Below are 17,184 nucleotides of genomic sequence, written 5' to 3' on the forward strand. Positions count from 1 at the left end.
TAATTATATTCAATACAAAACATACACAGAGAATATTGCAAAAATCAAATGCAAATATTACATTTTTAGCATCTTACATACACATTTGACATGGCACATTATGTTATATTTTTATATAGATGTTATCTATCTTATTAATCTTAAAACATTTTAAATTTGTTTTCATTATTTCACGGCCCCCTCAACAAAACTAACAGCCCCCAAGGGGGCCACAGCCCATAGTTTGGGAAGCACTGCTTTAAGATGTCCTCCTCTGATTTTTTAGACTTAATAGACTGTCATAACTAACTTGGTTTCATAACATGGGTATAGAAAATTTTTTTTCTCTTGGTTACAAAGCAAATCATATTAGAAAAGAAATTATGTCTTTGTCTTAATAATCCTTTACCTAAGCATGATAAAAACAAACATTTTGCATGTGAAGTATCTTCATGACTAGGCTACTTGTATGTGGTGGCAGGTGACTTTGCATCAAATTATCTAATATGGATAGTGATCCTTCCCATAATGCCTTGGGAATATTTTTTGGAGATATTTAAAGTTAATTTAATCCACAAACAATGCTGCCAGCAGATAAAACAGTAATTAATCATTCCTCATATGTTCTCCTGAATGCAGCAGAATATTAGCCAGAGAATTTAACTTTGCATTCACTGACTTCCTTAACAGTTCATTATCAAATTTCTGACATGTGTCCTGAAGAATATTTTGATAGCCTTACATGAAAAAGCATACATAACTTCCTATTGACAATTTTCCTCCAAATTAATCTGTTGAGACTCCAATATTATCAGATTTTATATTTCTGAGGCAGTTTTTATTGTATTGACCACCTAGATCTTGGTTTCCTTTCCTTCCATAGAACACTTGTTTTGTTAATCTTTCCTCTCCCATTCTGTTTAAGTGGCCAAATCACCTGAGATGAGTTCTGCTAAGAGATTCCTGAATGTTAATAATTTCTAATTCTTACCCAATATTCTCATTTTTAATATGAGAGAAAGATTAGGGGAGTGACCAAGTACTGCATTTGGTCACTCCCCTAATCTTTCTCAGAACTCTCGTATCTGTCCCAATCTCAGACACTTCATATGTCAGGTCTGTGATCGTGCATTCTCTACTGCAGTTGGCCTTGCCGTGCATCGCACCGCGAAACATCCAACTGAAGCCAATGCTGCAATAAGAACAGAGCGCGTCAAAGCACGTTGGACTGCCGAAGAAGAAAAGATTCTCACCACTCATGAGATCGAGTTGATGGCTCGAGGGATAAAGAAAATCAATGAGGCTTTATTTAAGGTGTTCCCATTAAGATCCTTGGATGCCATCAAGTGTCATAGATGGAAAGCCAGTTACAAAGCCTTACTTCAAGAATTGGCAGCTATCCGCCACAGGTAGGGATAGGTAATATCTCCGTATCTCCTGTCCTTGCCTCTCCATCTTCCAGCCACCATCCTGCTGTTGAAGAAGAGGCTTTGATTCTCAGACTGACATCTTCTCTAGATGATCCCCCTCTTCCAGAATAAAAACATCAAATTCTTAAATATCTCATCCAGACTCACCTTCTGGGAATGGATATCACAGATCACTTGAATGACTGCCTTCACGATGATTTCTCTGAACACTTCATGCCTCGTCAACATCAGCCTACGTCTCATTCTACAATGACTTTGTCAAATAGGAAGCGGGTCTATGCAGCTATGTAGGCCCTCTATAAACAGAATAGAGGGCAATGTGCTAAAACCATCCTTGATGGTGCTTTCCCTCCACCTCTAGCAGACTTACATGATGATTTTGTCAAATTCTGGAGTACAGTCTTTTCTGCTCCACCTCCACACTTCCCTGATTATCATGACCAACCTACGATATTGAGGTCCATTCCTGCCCTTCAAATATACCAGCCTGTCTCCATCCAGGAGATTAAAGCAGCTCTTCCATCCAATTTCTCTGCCTCCAGACCTGATGGCTTTCCTGCGTCTAGGTTTCGGAAGGTTCCATTGAAGATTCTTCAAGACTTAGTGGACATTCTCCTTTCCAGTAAAGTAATGCCACCATATTTACTTGCTTAGGAAAGAACTTGACATTGTCAGCATCCAGGAATGCGTTAGCAGAGCTAATCTCAGGTGGTATGGTCACTTAAACAGAATGGGCGAGGAAAGATTAGCAAAACAAGTGTTCTCTGCCAGGTTGGCAGGAAAACGACCCAGAGGAAGACCAAGATATAGATGGATTAATACGGTACAAAGTGCCTTAGACGATAGAAATATAAGAGCTGATAATGTTGAAGTCTTGACAAGTAACACTGATTTGGAGGAAAATTGTAGATAGGAAATTAATAATGATGTAATTTTTTTCATGTAGTACTATCATATCCTGTACACCCCTTGAGGGTACATAGCAGGAATTTGATGATGATGATGACTTACTTGCTTCAAGAACTATCTTCATTCCGAAGAAAGAAACTTCAAGCTGTGCATCAGACTTTAGACCTGTTGCTATCTCCCCTGTGTTACTTAGACTCTATCATAAAATATTAGTTAAACGACTTCAGCAACATATACAGCATGATTATAGACAGAGAGCTTTTGTCCCTTTGGACGGCTGTTCCGAGAATATATATCTTCTTTCTTCTCTTCTCTCTGATTCCTGATGCCACCTTAAGCCTCTATATATGGCGTTGCTCGACCTCCAAAAGTCCTTTGATAGCATCTCCCTTCCTGCTCTCCTTCGAGTACTGCCTATTGCTGGATTTCCAGAACCTTTTCTTTCCTATGTTATGGAGCTATACTTCGGTAGCTCCATCACTATCACTACAGGGTCCCGTGCAACTTCTATTCCCACAGCGCAGGGGTGTTCGCCAGGGTGATCCTCTATCCCCCCTTTTCTTTAACTACATCATAGATGAGTTTCTTCATTCTCTTCCTAGCCATATAGGCTACTCTCTAGGCCCTTCTTCCTTTAATGCTTGGATTTGAATGATATGAATAATATGGATGAGAATAAGATCGGCCTTTGCAGACGATCTTATTCTCATGGCTTCTACTAAGATAGGCTTGCAGGAACTCCTTGATCGGGCAGTTGACTTCTTCTCTATTCGAGGCCTGTCTATTAATGTAGAGAAATCCTGCTCTTTAGCTCTTGTCCCCTCTGGTCATGACAAGAAGCTTAAGGTCGAGACTAGAGAGTTTTCCCTGCACGGGAGGCCGTTGCAAGCTTTGACCATCCTGGAAGAGTGAAGATACCTCGGTATCATGTTCACCCTAAAGGTCTTCTGTCCCTTCTATCCTAGAAGCTGGGATCGCTTCTTTGAGGAAAGCTCATCTCAAGCCCCAGCAAAGACTGTTTCTCCTTTCCTACTATCGCCTACCTCGCTTTTGCCACAAGTTGGTGCTTGGTAGGACATATACCTCGGTACTGTCCCGAATGGACAGGGCTATCCGTTCAGCCGTGAGATCATGGTTCTGACTGCAGCCTGACACTCCTACTGCATATTTCCATGCGAGGGCGAAGGATGGTGGGTTTGGGGTTCCATCACTTAGATAGCTGATCCCATGCCTGCGGCTGTCAAGAATCGCACAGTTAGAACTATCTTCTTCCTCCATCTGCAGAGAGGCTTTCTATAGCCCATTAATACAAGAAGACTTTAGGCAGGCTAAAGGCTGATCCCATTATCAAGGTACCTTAATCGAGTCAGCACCCGCAGAACACAAGAGATGGGCATCTCTGTTGCACTGTTCTGTAGATTGTGCTCCTTTAAAAGAGTCATATCTGGTGCCTCCCCAGCATGATTTGGTAAGGGATGGCACCAGACTCCTCACTGGGTTCGAGTATATTGGCCTTATCAGGATGAGGATCAATGCCCTGCCTACTCGAGCCCACACAGCTCAATGGGGTAGTGACGACTCCAACTGTAGGTCTGGCTGCCACTACAGTGAGACATTGTCTCGTATAGCCCAGTGTTGCTTCCGCACCCATGGGGTCCGCGTGAGGAGGCATGATGCCATGGTCTCCATTCTGAACAACCGCTTTAAGAAGAAAGGTTGGGAGACTGCAGTGGAACCACATTATAGGACCTCTGCGGGTTTGCGTAAGCCAGACTTAGTGATTAAAAGAGATGGTGACGTTTGGGTAGTTGATGCTCAGGTGGTGGGAACAGGGCACCCACTCGCCTATAGCCATAATAATAAAGTAAATTATTATAAAAATAACCAAGATCTAGTTAGTAAGATACGGGAGGAGCATGGGGCAACTCCGAGGTTTACCAGCGCCACCATCTCTTTACATGGCGTATGGAGTGCAGATAGTTATAAGGACTTAAAACAGCTTGGGCTTATGAAGAAGGATATAAAAGTTCTTTTCTTGAGGGCACACTGGTGGCATGGCATTGCCACCAGAGAATGACTACAGTGATAACTAGAACAGGCATAGGGTAAAACACTTGTAAAGGCTTAGGTCTATATCAAGTCTGGATGCGATATAAGGGTAGTACTGTCCATAACCAGTACAAAGATTAATAAAAGAAAAATAATAAATAAATAAAAAAAAAATAACCAGTGGTGTACCACAAGGATTATTAGTCCTTGGTCCATTGTTATTCAATCTCTACATTAATGACATTGGGAAGGATTTGACAGGTGACATCCAGCTATTTGCTGATGATGCAAAGATGGGCAGGATATTCAGAAATGCTGCTCATATGCAGTACTTGCAGAATGATTTGAATTGCCTGGAATTGTAGGCATGTGAAAATGGTTGCCGGTTCAATGTTAATAAGGTAAAGTTATGCACTTTGGTGTGATTAGATATCCCATGTCCAATTATATTGGTGGGATTATGCTAGAAGAAACTGATCAGGCTAGGGATCTTTGAGTTTTAGTAGATAGGAAGTTGACGTCCGAGGGTCATTTGTAATCTTTTGCTATAGCAAAAGATTACAAATGCAACTCAAGAGGATAATTGCATCACTTAAATAAATACTGACATAAGGATAAGGAAGTCATTTTGCCTGTTTACAAATCCTGAGTTTTGTTACTCAATAAATATTGTGGTCTGCAATGTAGTCTTGAGTGCAGAGCTGAATTTTTGACTTGGGCCACTTGAGATAAGCTGAAGTTTTAATTTGGATATTCAAATTGAAATTGATATTGGTGAGTTTTGAGCAGCATGGGAGATGAAAGCTTACTTTCCTTCAGGCCACTGAAGAGATGAGTTGAATCAGAATTTTTCATTTGGTACCAAAAGTACTGCTATGCCAAAGGATATGAGACTTGGAATTACTGGGTGGAGGATGTTTCATAGAAACGTGTGGACAAGGTCTGAGTTACCAACAACTAATATCCCCTGTATTATATTTTGAAGTTATGGCTTGTTAAGAAAAGATCCAGGATGTTGAGAACAGTGAGGGTTTTCTGATGATAGATGAGATTTTGCATTAAGTTATTACAAAGTAAATAATTTGGCATGTTTTCCAGCTTGATCAGTGGATTTAGTGAAAGAAAGCCAGTTTGATTTGGGACCATTAAAGGTCCCAAAGAAGACCACATTGTTTGGACAGGAGACTGCAGAAAATCAAGCTCCAGAGATAAGCAGTCAAAGAGGTCAGAATGGTTATTTGCATATAAATGAAGATAGTAGATGTATGCAACAAGGAAATTTTGAGCCAAGGAAATGTTGATCTTAGAGAGAGAGAATGTCAGATCATTATTCCCTTTTTCACAAAGGAAGTCATGTAAAATGTATTTTAACTGACAGTTGAGGTTCTGTGAAAAGTAGCAAGTTTGATTTAAATATTTGTATGCGGTGACATAATTTGGATTAAATCCAGAAGTGTGCTGAAGAAGTGGAAATATGTTTTTTTTGTTTTGTAACCTTGCAGGAGATTTTTTTCTGATCTACAATATACTTGTATTTTTTTTTTTTACTGGTCACTTGGTAATGTTGGAAAGTTAATTACAGAGCAGGGATATTCATTGTTGGGATGAAAGAATCATGAACATGTCTCTCACATAGGGAGTAACCAGTTTCCGTTCTTGCATTGTCTCAAAAATGCCCCTTGCATGTTTATACTTAAACATCCTCCAGGAAAGATCTGGCAGAGTAAGTAGTAATAGTTATTCATCTGCTAATTAGGAAGCCTCTTGTTATGTTACCATCAAGTTTGATTCTATATTATTTAGTAGCTACTATAGCAGAACTGCTTCACCGTTGTGCTCTTGAATGAAGTAGGCACTGGTTTCATAAATAATTACATTGTGTTATATTCCTGTGGAGCCTCTGTAGCTCAGTTGGGATCATAGTATATCATAGTATAGATCATAGGCAGTCGGTGGCTCTTTATAGAAGAAATTAATAATATATATTTAAAAATTAGTTATTTTCGTGATTTTGCGATTAGATAGTCATTTAAAATTTAAATATTGCATTTTAATTCATCTTATGCCTGTCTTACGCGATCAATTTTTTTATCAATTTTCTATTTCAATTATTTAATCATTTGAAAATTTACCATGTCAGATAGAAATAGATGTAAATTTTCTATGTCAATGAGAAAATAGAGCATGTATATATGTGTGTATAATAGGTTATGTTTACAGTAGCAAATATATTCGTTATATTTCATTTCAAAATATATAAAACTTTTCTAATTGATTTGTACAAAAATAAATCCAATTTTATATAATTTAATATTATGAGTAAAAATAATAATGGCAAGAAAGAAATAAAATCGTAAATTTTAGTTAGCCTAGTTAGTACTAACTTATATTGCTAACTAGAGGGAAAAAACAAAGCAAATATTATTCGAAACTTATTATACTGTTTTCTGTGGTTATGTTTTGTAGGTTTGTTGTTTATATCTTGTATAATTATTTTATTTATTAATTATTATTTTTAATTATTCGGACAATGTTGTGGTCAGACAAACAAAATGCATGCAAAATAAAAAATTGAACTTGTCATACAGGATATTTTAACTTCTATTTTTTATATACTTAAAAAAATTTATTCATTTTTTGCTATTGCAAAAATTGATCATGCCATACAGGCTTTGGTCTATCCACGCAGCAGATGAGTCTTAACTAGTAGTATGTCAGTCAACTATTACGTAGGTAATTCACTCAATTCAGCATGTTTTGACAGGAATATGGGTGCTTGCAGTGACTTGTTCAAAGTACGAGTACGATGGTATCGCAAACAAGTCGATTCGGGCTAGATTTCAAATCTATAAATACCAGTGGTTTAGGAATAAGTTTCATTATTTTTTGTGTGCTTTGCCAACAATCATCAGTCGAAAGTGTGATAGATAAGTGGAGTCATACAAAGTGTAAATTAAATCTTTTATTTTGTGAATATTTTTGCAAATTTTATTACTTCATTATGTCTGAATATAAGAAGAAATGTTGACAGTACAGTATTGTGTATTTGAAATATGGTTTTATTCAATCTCAAATATTTGAAATATGGTTTTATTCAAACTATTATAATAGGGGGCGTTACAAAATTTATGTCTTGCAAAGTGGGCGGTGGCCTGAAAAAGTTTGGCAACCTATGGTATAGATGAACTATTTGGTGGGAAAGACTCAGGTTTGAATCCATCTATAATGTGAGGAACCTCTATCGGGTCTTTCCAAATGATGAATTAGCCAGTCTCAAATGGAGGTAGAGGTTCTTTACTCCTGGAAATTCAGGTTTTTAATCTCTCAAAACAGACATACTGGCCCCAAATACATAAGTCTATAGGCATAAATACTTGCCCTTTGGGCATGCAGCAGAGGAGTTGTGTGCTAGCTGTATTAATTCACTGTGATCACTAATTAGGGGACTCCACTCATTCTAAGGTACAGATGAGTTGAAGAAGGTATACCCATGAAGAATGTCAGCTGCACTACAAACAAAAAAAAAAAAGGGGGATGGAAGAGCATAAGAAAAGACTGTAATTAACTAATGTGTAAGTTATTTGCTCCTTTCTCAGGAGACCAAACATGACAGTATCCAGTTTCTGCTCCAGTAAACAAAACGTTTTTTTTTAAGTGTGCAATGAAAGTTATCTACCACTTGGGAGTCAGTTTGGCATTTCCTCCATCTAGGGAAAGTATAATATTTTTAGGCCATAATCTTTAGTCACTGAGCACTATTTGTAGAAATAGGTGATACACTGCTAAAATATGGAGTAGGCTGGTTTTGTATAGGCTATGTCACTATCACATTAGTGCCTTAATTCAGTGGTTCAATTTAACAATATTCTTCAAGATTATGCCACTGTAAGCATAATTTGAGTAAGCATGCAAGCAAGCACAGTCCTCTAACAATTATGGAAAGAAAAAAACAAATAAAGCATAATAAATTCAGAGTTATTGGTTAACCTGATTTTGATAGCATAAATATAGTTTTACAAAGTTTACATTTATTTATTTTATTTTATTATTATTTTTTGTTAGCGCATCTCGGTAATGTATAATTGTTTTTCCCTCTAGAGAAAGGCCCTCCATGGCGCTTGTATTATGGCAGCCACCTGGAGGTATGATTCGAGACAAAATTCAGGATGCTATTAAATCATCTGAAAACAAAGTCTCTTCTACAGTTATCAGTTCTACATCATCATCATCATCATCTGTAGACTTTGCCATTTCTTCAAGTTTTCCTGAAACCAATAACAACACTATTGAGGCTAACATGAACAACAGAACTATATATCCAAAGTAAGACCTTTCCTTTTTAATATATACATACCTAAAAATTGATTTAATAACTTAATAAACGTTTATCTGCACATCTCATTACTGACCCTCAGTCAGTATTAACAATATCCTTTGGTAGGAAAAACCTGGTTTCAAATACCTTCCAGAATGCAAAGGACATTTTGTAATGGTTTTAAACTAAAGGTGAGTAGGCTGTACTCATACAGAGCTAGAAGGGTTTTTTCCACCCAGAAACTTATTTTTCATCCTGTAAAAGACACAAATCAGCCAGAAGAACACATGCAGTTAATAGACATAGAGGCCTCATTGCCTTAGTGGCTTCAGTCATAATTCCAAAAAAATAGAAATGAATGTTTATAGAATTTTCAATATTTTAAGAGTACAGATAACCCTCTTATAATGCGGTACTTATACAACTTGGTTTCGATATAACGCAGTCTACAAATTGTAGCCCTTTATCTTTTCATATATTTTTCGCTGCACGAGTTAAAAATCAAATTTTATCTTCGTTAAATTTGCGTCTGTCCGTATCGCGCATGTAGTTATAAGTGGGAAATACCCTTTAGCATGCATGTACATCAATTGTTTATTTGAAAATTGTCTTCGTTTTCTACCAGGAAAGTGCATTAAAAATCATAAGTGTGTTAATCTCAAGCTGAGCACTTTATTTTCTGGTGAGTTACAATATGTAATGCTTTTTTTATGTAAAGAGTTTATTTTTATAGTAATGGCCGCTTAGAGGGCTTTTGCGATATGGTTGAAATGAAATTAATGAATTAACTGATGAGGGAAATAAATTTAAATGAGAAGGAACTGGTGTAATTAATAGATGATGTCGAACCAAATGGCAGGGAAAGTTCTGCCGAAGATTCTGATTGTGATGAATCTATTAAAGAATTCAGTTTAAAGAAATTAGCAGAAGGATTGGACTTGGCAAGAAAGTTATGAAGTTATTTTACGGATAATGATTCCTCAATGGAGCGTGCCGGAAAATTCATGAGACAATTGGATATTTGTTTAGCTCCATATTATGAACTTAATAAAAAATTGCAGCATAGTGGTGAGCAAGGTCTTATTACTGACTTCTTGATAACTAAACCAACCGAAATATGTAATGAGAATTATACGAATGATGTCCAAGAGATTTCAAGTGATGACGACGTCTGGCCACTTGTAAATAAAGAACATCTATGAAATGTTTGTTTTGAAGACAGTGATGATGATTAAAATATGCACTTTATTTTATTTTGCCTAAAATATTTATGCATTATGTGCAATGAAGTTTACATACAATTTGTATTTAAATAAAATATAAGGTTCAAGTGACTTGTACTGTGACTAATATTATAAGGAGATAAAAATTAGAATATGAGAGGAGACTTTATTAGAGTGTTTAATCGTGGTACTACAGGTTTTATTCCTAGAAGGATAATGAGTAGCAAAGTGTTAGAAGTGAACGAAGAGAATGTATTCCAAATACGGAGTACACTAAATGCCAATAAGGCAGGTGGACTAGATGGAATTTCACCACATGTTTTTAAGGAAATGTGCTCTGGAACTGACTGGCTATTAACTTGGCTGTTTAATGAAAGTCTTACAATGGGGACAGGTTCCTAGAGTGGAAGGAGGGGTAAGATAGCACCATTGCATAAGGGTGGTAGAATGGAGGTATCAAACTGTAGGCCTGTTTCTATTTCGTCTATAGTTGTTAAGATTTTAGAGAAATCGGTAAGAACTCATGTACAGAATTGAGCAGATGAGGGTAATATTATTTATGCAGGCCAGCCTGAATTTGTTAAAGGGTGCTTTTGTTTTAGTAATTTGGTTACTTCTTTCAATAGAATAACAAGAGCAGTGGATGAAGGTAAGGCATATACTGGTGGTTTTTTTTTCTTTTTTTTCCCCAAGACATTTGACAGGGTGCCACACGACAAGTTGATTTTAAGTTGCATCATATGAGTTTGGATAGCAGCTTAATGGATTGAATTGGTGATTGGTCCTCGATAGATATTGGAGTTGTATATGGGAGGGAAGTATCAGGAAGTAAGAAGGTTATAGTATGCCCACAGATTCGAGACACTTCTGTGCATGCCAACAGGAGGAGAATCCATTCTGATAATAAGGTAATCAGTCCGTATTGTGGGATGAGTTGTTTATTATTACACGTCGGAAAATTAACTTCTCTTTTATGATCATTGTAGTTAACTATGTTGCTTGTATAGCAGTTGGAAAATTTTACCTATAAAGCACGTGATTTCACATGTTGTCGACCAATTCGTACGTCCTTCATTTTTTTCTCCCCTTCGGCATGAATCGACTAATCTTGGCAAGTCGCCAAGCAGAGATCTACAAACTGTGGGCATACTATACAAGTGGAGTTCTACAGGATTCAGTCGTGGGACCATTACTGTTCAATTTTTATGTCAATGATATTGTCACAGAACTACAGGGAGAAGTTCAGTTGTTTGTAGATGATGTGAAACATGGGAGGGTTATCAGTAATAATGCTGATGATTTGGTTCTTCAAGAGGATTTGAATAAGCTGGAAAAGTAGGCAGGTGAATGGGGATGTCAGTTTAATGCAACCAGATGTAAGGTTTTAAAATTTGGGATTCACAGATGGAATGCTTCATACTCACTTGCTGGAGTTATGCTGGAAGAAGTGGAGGAAGCAAGGAGGAATCTTGGGATGATTGTGGATACATATTTTAAGTTTCAAGGATATATTGCAAAGAGTGTGAAGACATCTCAGAGAATTGTGGCAGTGTTGAGAACATCGACCACGAGAGATAAGTGTGCTAGTCCCATTGGATAAAGTTTTGATAAGACTACATCTGGATTTCTGTGCTCAGATCTGGTTACAGAGGTTTGAAGGGGATGAAGGAAGCTTGGAGAGGATGCAGGGATGAATAAACAAGAATAATATCAGGACTGTACAACATTGATTGAGGATAGACTGCAGGGTTTGGTGGATAGAAGACAGAGGATGGATATAAGTGAGACATTTAAGCTATTGAAGGGTTATTATTGTATTTATTGTATTAACACTGAGGAGATTTTTCATATGGTAAAATGAGAGAAAGGAGCAAGAAAAAGGGGTCATCCCTGGAAGTTGCAAAAGGGGAGTGGCGAGTAAAAGGGTATGAAGCAAGTTTTTTGGATGGAGAGTGGTAGGAACATGAAATGCATTGTCTGAGAGGGTGGTGAACATGGACTGTGGATAATTTTAAGGAGAAGTATGATAAACTTTGTGTTGACCTCTCACAATGAGTCTTGTGACTCCATGGAGATCAGGAAAATAACTTGATGAAAGCAGCAAGGGATATTGTTTAACCAGGAAATGCTCCAGCTGACATGAAATTTCATCATGTTTAAGTCAGCTATCCTCATTCATTCAGTATGCCGAAGATACCTACCAATGGACACATTAAGTTGGACATTAGGTCAGAAATCTCACCTCAGTTCACATTCCTTAAAAGCTATGTGGAGGTATCCTATCTGGCTTACATTGTTTAGTGATCTATATTTATAAATATAAATGTGTATATAAATATGTGTATGTGTGTGTGTATATATGTATGTATGTATGTATATATATACAGTATATAAAGAACTTTAAAAATAAAGGTATAAAAATCGGTATGTTTATTGCTTCTGTAAATAGGTGATTTTTACTTGTTTTATTGTGTTGTTTTTTTCTCAGAATAATTAATATTTAATAGTATATTATTGCTGAAATATGTCTTTTTTTATTATAATTAATTCATTTCCTTGATATATTGCTACTGCATAAAATCAGTACTGCATAAAATGCGCAAAAAACAACAACAAAAAAAACAGTAGAGCAGCAACAAAAATACAGGCTAATCTGTACACTGCAATTGAGTACAAGAAAGAAAGCTTGCCTACTGAACAGAAAACTGTTAGTATTGATGCCAGTGAAGCTCATCATCATCATCATCATCAAATTCCTGCCATGTACCCTCAAGGGGTGTACAGGATATGACAGTACTACATGAAAAAATTACATCATTACTAACTTCCTATCTACAATTTTCCTCCAAATCAGTCTGTTACTTGTCAGGACTCCAACATTATCAGATCTTATATTTCTATCATCTAAGGCACTTTGTACCGTATCAATCCACCTATATCTTGGTCTTCCTCTGGGTCGTTTTCCTGCCAACCTGGCAGAGAACACTTGTTTTGCTAATCTTTCCTCTCCCATTCTATTTAAGTGACCATACCATCTGAGATTAGCTCTGCTAACACATTCCTGGATGCTGACAATGTCAAGTTCTTTCCTAGTATCCTCATTTTTAATATGATATTGCCATTGATGCCATCTGTTCACGCCTCTAATCTTTCTCAGGACTCTCATATCTGCGGTCTCTAGTCTTTGGTCAAGTGTTTTACTTCTGACCCAGCTCTCAGATCCATAAGTTAAAATTGGTTTGAACACAGTCTTGTATACAGCTAATTTAGTGTTCCGACTAATTTCTTTCTTATTCCATATGAATTTATTCAATTGACTTCCCACGATACCAGCTTTGCTGATTCTGTTGTCTATTTCTATATTTAGTTTACCATCTTCAGTAAAAATTGTGCCTAAGTAGCTGAAATGTTTTACTTGTTCCACAGGCTCTCCATTCACAACACAGTTGACATTTTCAATGATTCTGCCTATTTTCATTGTCTTTGTCTTTTTATTGCTGACCTTCATACCATATCTATTACAACAGCTATTCAATTTAGTCAGAGAATCTTGCAGACTTGTAGCAGATTTATTTAGAAGTATAACATCATCCGCATAAAGCAAAGAGCTGACATTAACATCTCCAATTTTGATATCAGGTTTAATACCACATTCCTTCACAGTGTGATCCATATAGATAATGAATAACAGAGGGGATAATGTACATCCTTGTCTCACACCAGATTTAACATTAAACCATCTTCCTGTACTTCCTTCAATTCTAACTGCTGACTCACAACTCAAATAAAGACTAAGTATTGCTTGATATAATGCCCCATTGACACCATATAACTGCAGCGTATTGAATAGCTTCTCTCTTGGCACCTTGTCATATGCCTTTTCCAAATCGACACAACTTAAATACAGATCTTTGTTATATTCCCATGCTTTCTCGACTATTTGTCGTAAAGTGAAGATCTGATCCTGACAGCCTCTATTTGGCCTGAATCCAGCTTGTTCTTCACCAAGCTTTTCTTCCACAATTCTTCTCAACCGTTTCTCAAGTATACTTGCATAGATCTTGCCAGGAACACTCAGTAGGGAAACACCTCTGTAATTCTCACATTCAGTTTTATTTCCCTTTTTATATATGGGTACTATGAGAGCTCTACTCCAATCATCGGGAATTCGTCCCTCTGTCCAGGCTTTCTGAACTATGCAGTGCAGCCACTGTAAGACTCTTATACCACCATACTTCAGCATTTCTGGTCGAATATCATCTACTCCTGCTGCCTTTCCACATTTCAAGCCTTTGATGGCTTTTTCTACTTCAAGTATGGATATGTATTCCTGACTGCATGCCTGGTCAGTGTTTTTTATCACTGTGCTGTCATCACTGCTTGTTTCATTTAGCAGTTTTTCAAAGTAATTACTCCATACTTCAAGGATATCTTTTTCTCCTGTTTTCATTTCACCTTTATCATCTCTAATTCCTTTTACAGCACTCTTTCCTCCATTCCTAAGCTTCTTCAACAAGCTCCAGAATATTTTGCCACCTTCTTGATATTTATTTTCTATATTCTTGCCAAAGTCCTCCCATGACTTTTGTTTAGCTAGTTTTACACACTGTTTAGCTTTCTTACATTTGTCTCTGTATTCTGTAAGAGTAAAAGCTGACTTATTTGCCAGGAACTTTTGATATGCTTTCTTCTTTTCCTTCACTGCCTCTTTAACTTCCTGTGTCCACCAGGAAGTTCTGATTTTTTTATCTTTGCACACAACCTCGCCACATGCCTCTCTGGCAGAATCAATCAATGTTTCCTTCAGAGTTTGCCACTGAATCTCCAAGGTTTGATTCCTGTTCTCAAACTCTTTCATTTTCTTTTCAATAATATTTCTGTATTTTAGTCTACAGTTTACATCTGAGAGCTGCTCAACTTTTATTCGCTTTAAAACTTTCTTACATGTTATTCTTTTCAATATGAAATTCAATTTTATCCTGCTCAAGACTAAATAGTGATCACTTCCAATTTCATATCCTCTGTACACTCTGTGTCCTGCACCAGGGAGAAAACATCACTATCAACAATAACATAGTCAATGAGACTTTTCTTATTCCTAGCCTCTTCTCTCCATGTGAATTTGTGCACATTTTTATGTTGGAACATGGTGTTAGTAATAACCAGTCCATGTCCTGAGCAGAAATCCAACAGATATTTGCCATTATTATTAGCTTTGCTCTTTTCTCCAAATTTTCCCAAAATATTTTTGTATGTCTCACAATCATTTCCTACTCTACTATTTAGATCCCCAACAAGGACCAACTTTTCCTTTTTCATTGTGTCAGTTGCTTTTTCTAAAGCCTCAAAAAATTCCTCCACTTCTACCTTAGTAGAACCTTCTGTGGGACCATAGGCACAAATAAGTCTCATTGTCCAGTTCCCCATTCTTATATTTGCCCACATTACTCTACTTGAGACTGACTGCCATTCAAGAAGATTAGCCTCGTATTTTGTGTTGAATACTATGGCTACTCCTTCTTTTCCTTGATTGTTATTGCCTGAATATAACATTTTGTATTTATTGCTCAGAAAGATCTCACCAGTCTTGGTCTTTTTTGTTTCAGTCACCCCTATTATGTCGATCTGGTACTTATCTAATTCCTCAGCTAGCTCCATTTCTTTGCCATTCAGGCTTCTTACGTTGATAGTACCGATCTTTAACTCTGGTGATGTTAAGTTGGGGTTTGTTTTCAGATTTGTTCCAGTAGCTGACTTTTCGCTGTTCGCCCTGGTTCCCTGGCGAAAACAACGGGGGCCTTGTTTAACCGGGCGACGCCCCAACCGGCATGAAATTTTGTCATGTTGTACCATCATTTTTTATTTTGGTTTAACCAATAAGAATACAATTTGGTCGGCTAAATCCCAAATTGCCAGCCCATCCTCGTTCGTTCAGTATCAAAGTAGATACCCAACAGGGTGCACCACGAGAAGGTGAGGATTGGACATTAGGTCAGAAGCCCTGGTCGGTTCTCCGCATTCCTTTAAAGGCTATGTGGAGGTCTCCTCTCAGTTATACAGCTTTGACCCTTAAGCACCCATGTGAAGCTATAGAACATAAATTATATGAGTTATCAGGTTTAATTCAGATTTTTAGACAAATGACACAAGAATTGGAAAAAGTTAAAGCATTTCGAGAAGGATAGTAAGAATTAAAAAAATTAACACCAAAATAAGAATCGACAAAGTACCAAAGCATGTAGTATACTATTGAATATTGATAATCACAAAAAGATATAATATGGTGGGTGACTTATAAACATACAGTTGGTGATTGTATTGCCACTTTGATATTTCCATTAGTGAAAATCAAAAATGTAATGAATAGTGTTACATTTTTTATTACAAAAAAGAAAAGTAAGGGATTAGGAATTTGATGGAAGAATTGATTTATATAAGGAGTGGCCTAAGCTGTCTGGAGAATTTACTGTTCGGTACGAGGCCTAATACAGAATAAGGGGAAACTGGATCTTGAATATTGGGCAAGAGTGAATGAATGCAGATGGCTTATGTGAGCATCCATACATAAGAGTGGCTGTTATATAATTGTGATATGAATATGCATGGTATGGGAGGTGTGATGAAAGGACAATTGTGTGCTCTCTAGGTTCTGACTTATTAGCTATGTGCAAGAATAAGCAATGTATTAGATGCAAATAAAGATCTACAAGTTGTTTAACTGAGCCAAACAGGTGACAGAGGTGATTATACAAAGAGTGGAAGTAACTTATGTTACACAAATGCCTGCAGTATCAGGAAAAGATGGGCTGTGTTTGTTGCCTGAATACATTGTGGCTTCAAATTATAGGCATTTTATTATTATTATTAAGAGAGACCTCAGGGAGTCAGAGACTCATCAAGGGAGGCCACATACTACACGCACCGACTATCATAGTTATTCCTGATTTCATTCACACTGCTTGCATTCACATCATCCAACGGCAATCCATTCCAATTATGCACCACCCTATGAGAGAAAAATCTAACACTCGTCCCCTTCTTAATGGCATTCATTCTCAGCTTCCAAGGATGCCCTCTTGCCCTTTCCCCACCCTCCATCAATTGAAATCCTGTATGACTCTTTCAGAAGTTTGTAAGTCTCAATCATATCAGCCACTTTCTCCTCTTTGCTAGTGTCTGTAGTCTACAAATTCTCAATCTGTCTTCATAATCAGTATTCCATCATCCTAATATCATTCTTAACACTCTCCTTTGCACTCTTTCCAATATATCAGAATCA

At 37.0% G+C, this 17,184-nt stretch overlaps 1 protein-coding gene across 3 annotated transcripts in view; it reads left to right on the forward strand.

The window, feature by feature from the left end:
• The window catches only part of LOC150107156 (uncharacterized), a 149,315-nt gene that overhangs the window by 115,597 nt on the left and 16,534 nt on the right, over positions 1 to 17,184 (forward strand). For all 3 annotated transcript variants that reach the window (XM_090391037.1, XM_090391039.1, XM_090391038.1), the window contains one exon: positions 8,466 to 8,690. In XM_090391037.1, the coding sequence (XP_090247163.1) occupies positions 8,466 to 8,690 (225 nt within the window). The remainder of the gene's footprint in view (positions 1 to 8,465; positions 8,691 to 17,184) is intronic.

This window comes from Typopeltis vanoorti, chromosome 4, assembly GCF_054136105.1.
Source record: "Typopeltis vanoorti isolate ZY-2024b chromosome 4, IOZ_Tvanoo_1.0, whole genome shotgun sequence".
In the NCBI taxonomy this organism is placed as follows: domain Eukaryota; kingdom Metazoa; phylum Arthropoda; class Arachnida; order Uropygi; family Thelyphonidae; genus Typopeltis; species Typopeltis vanoorti.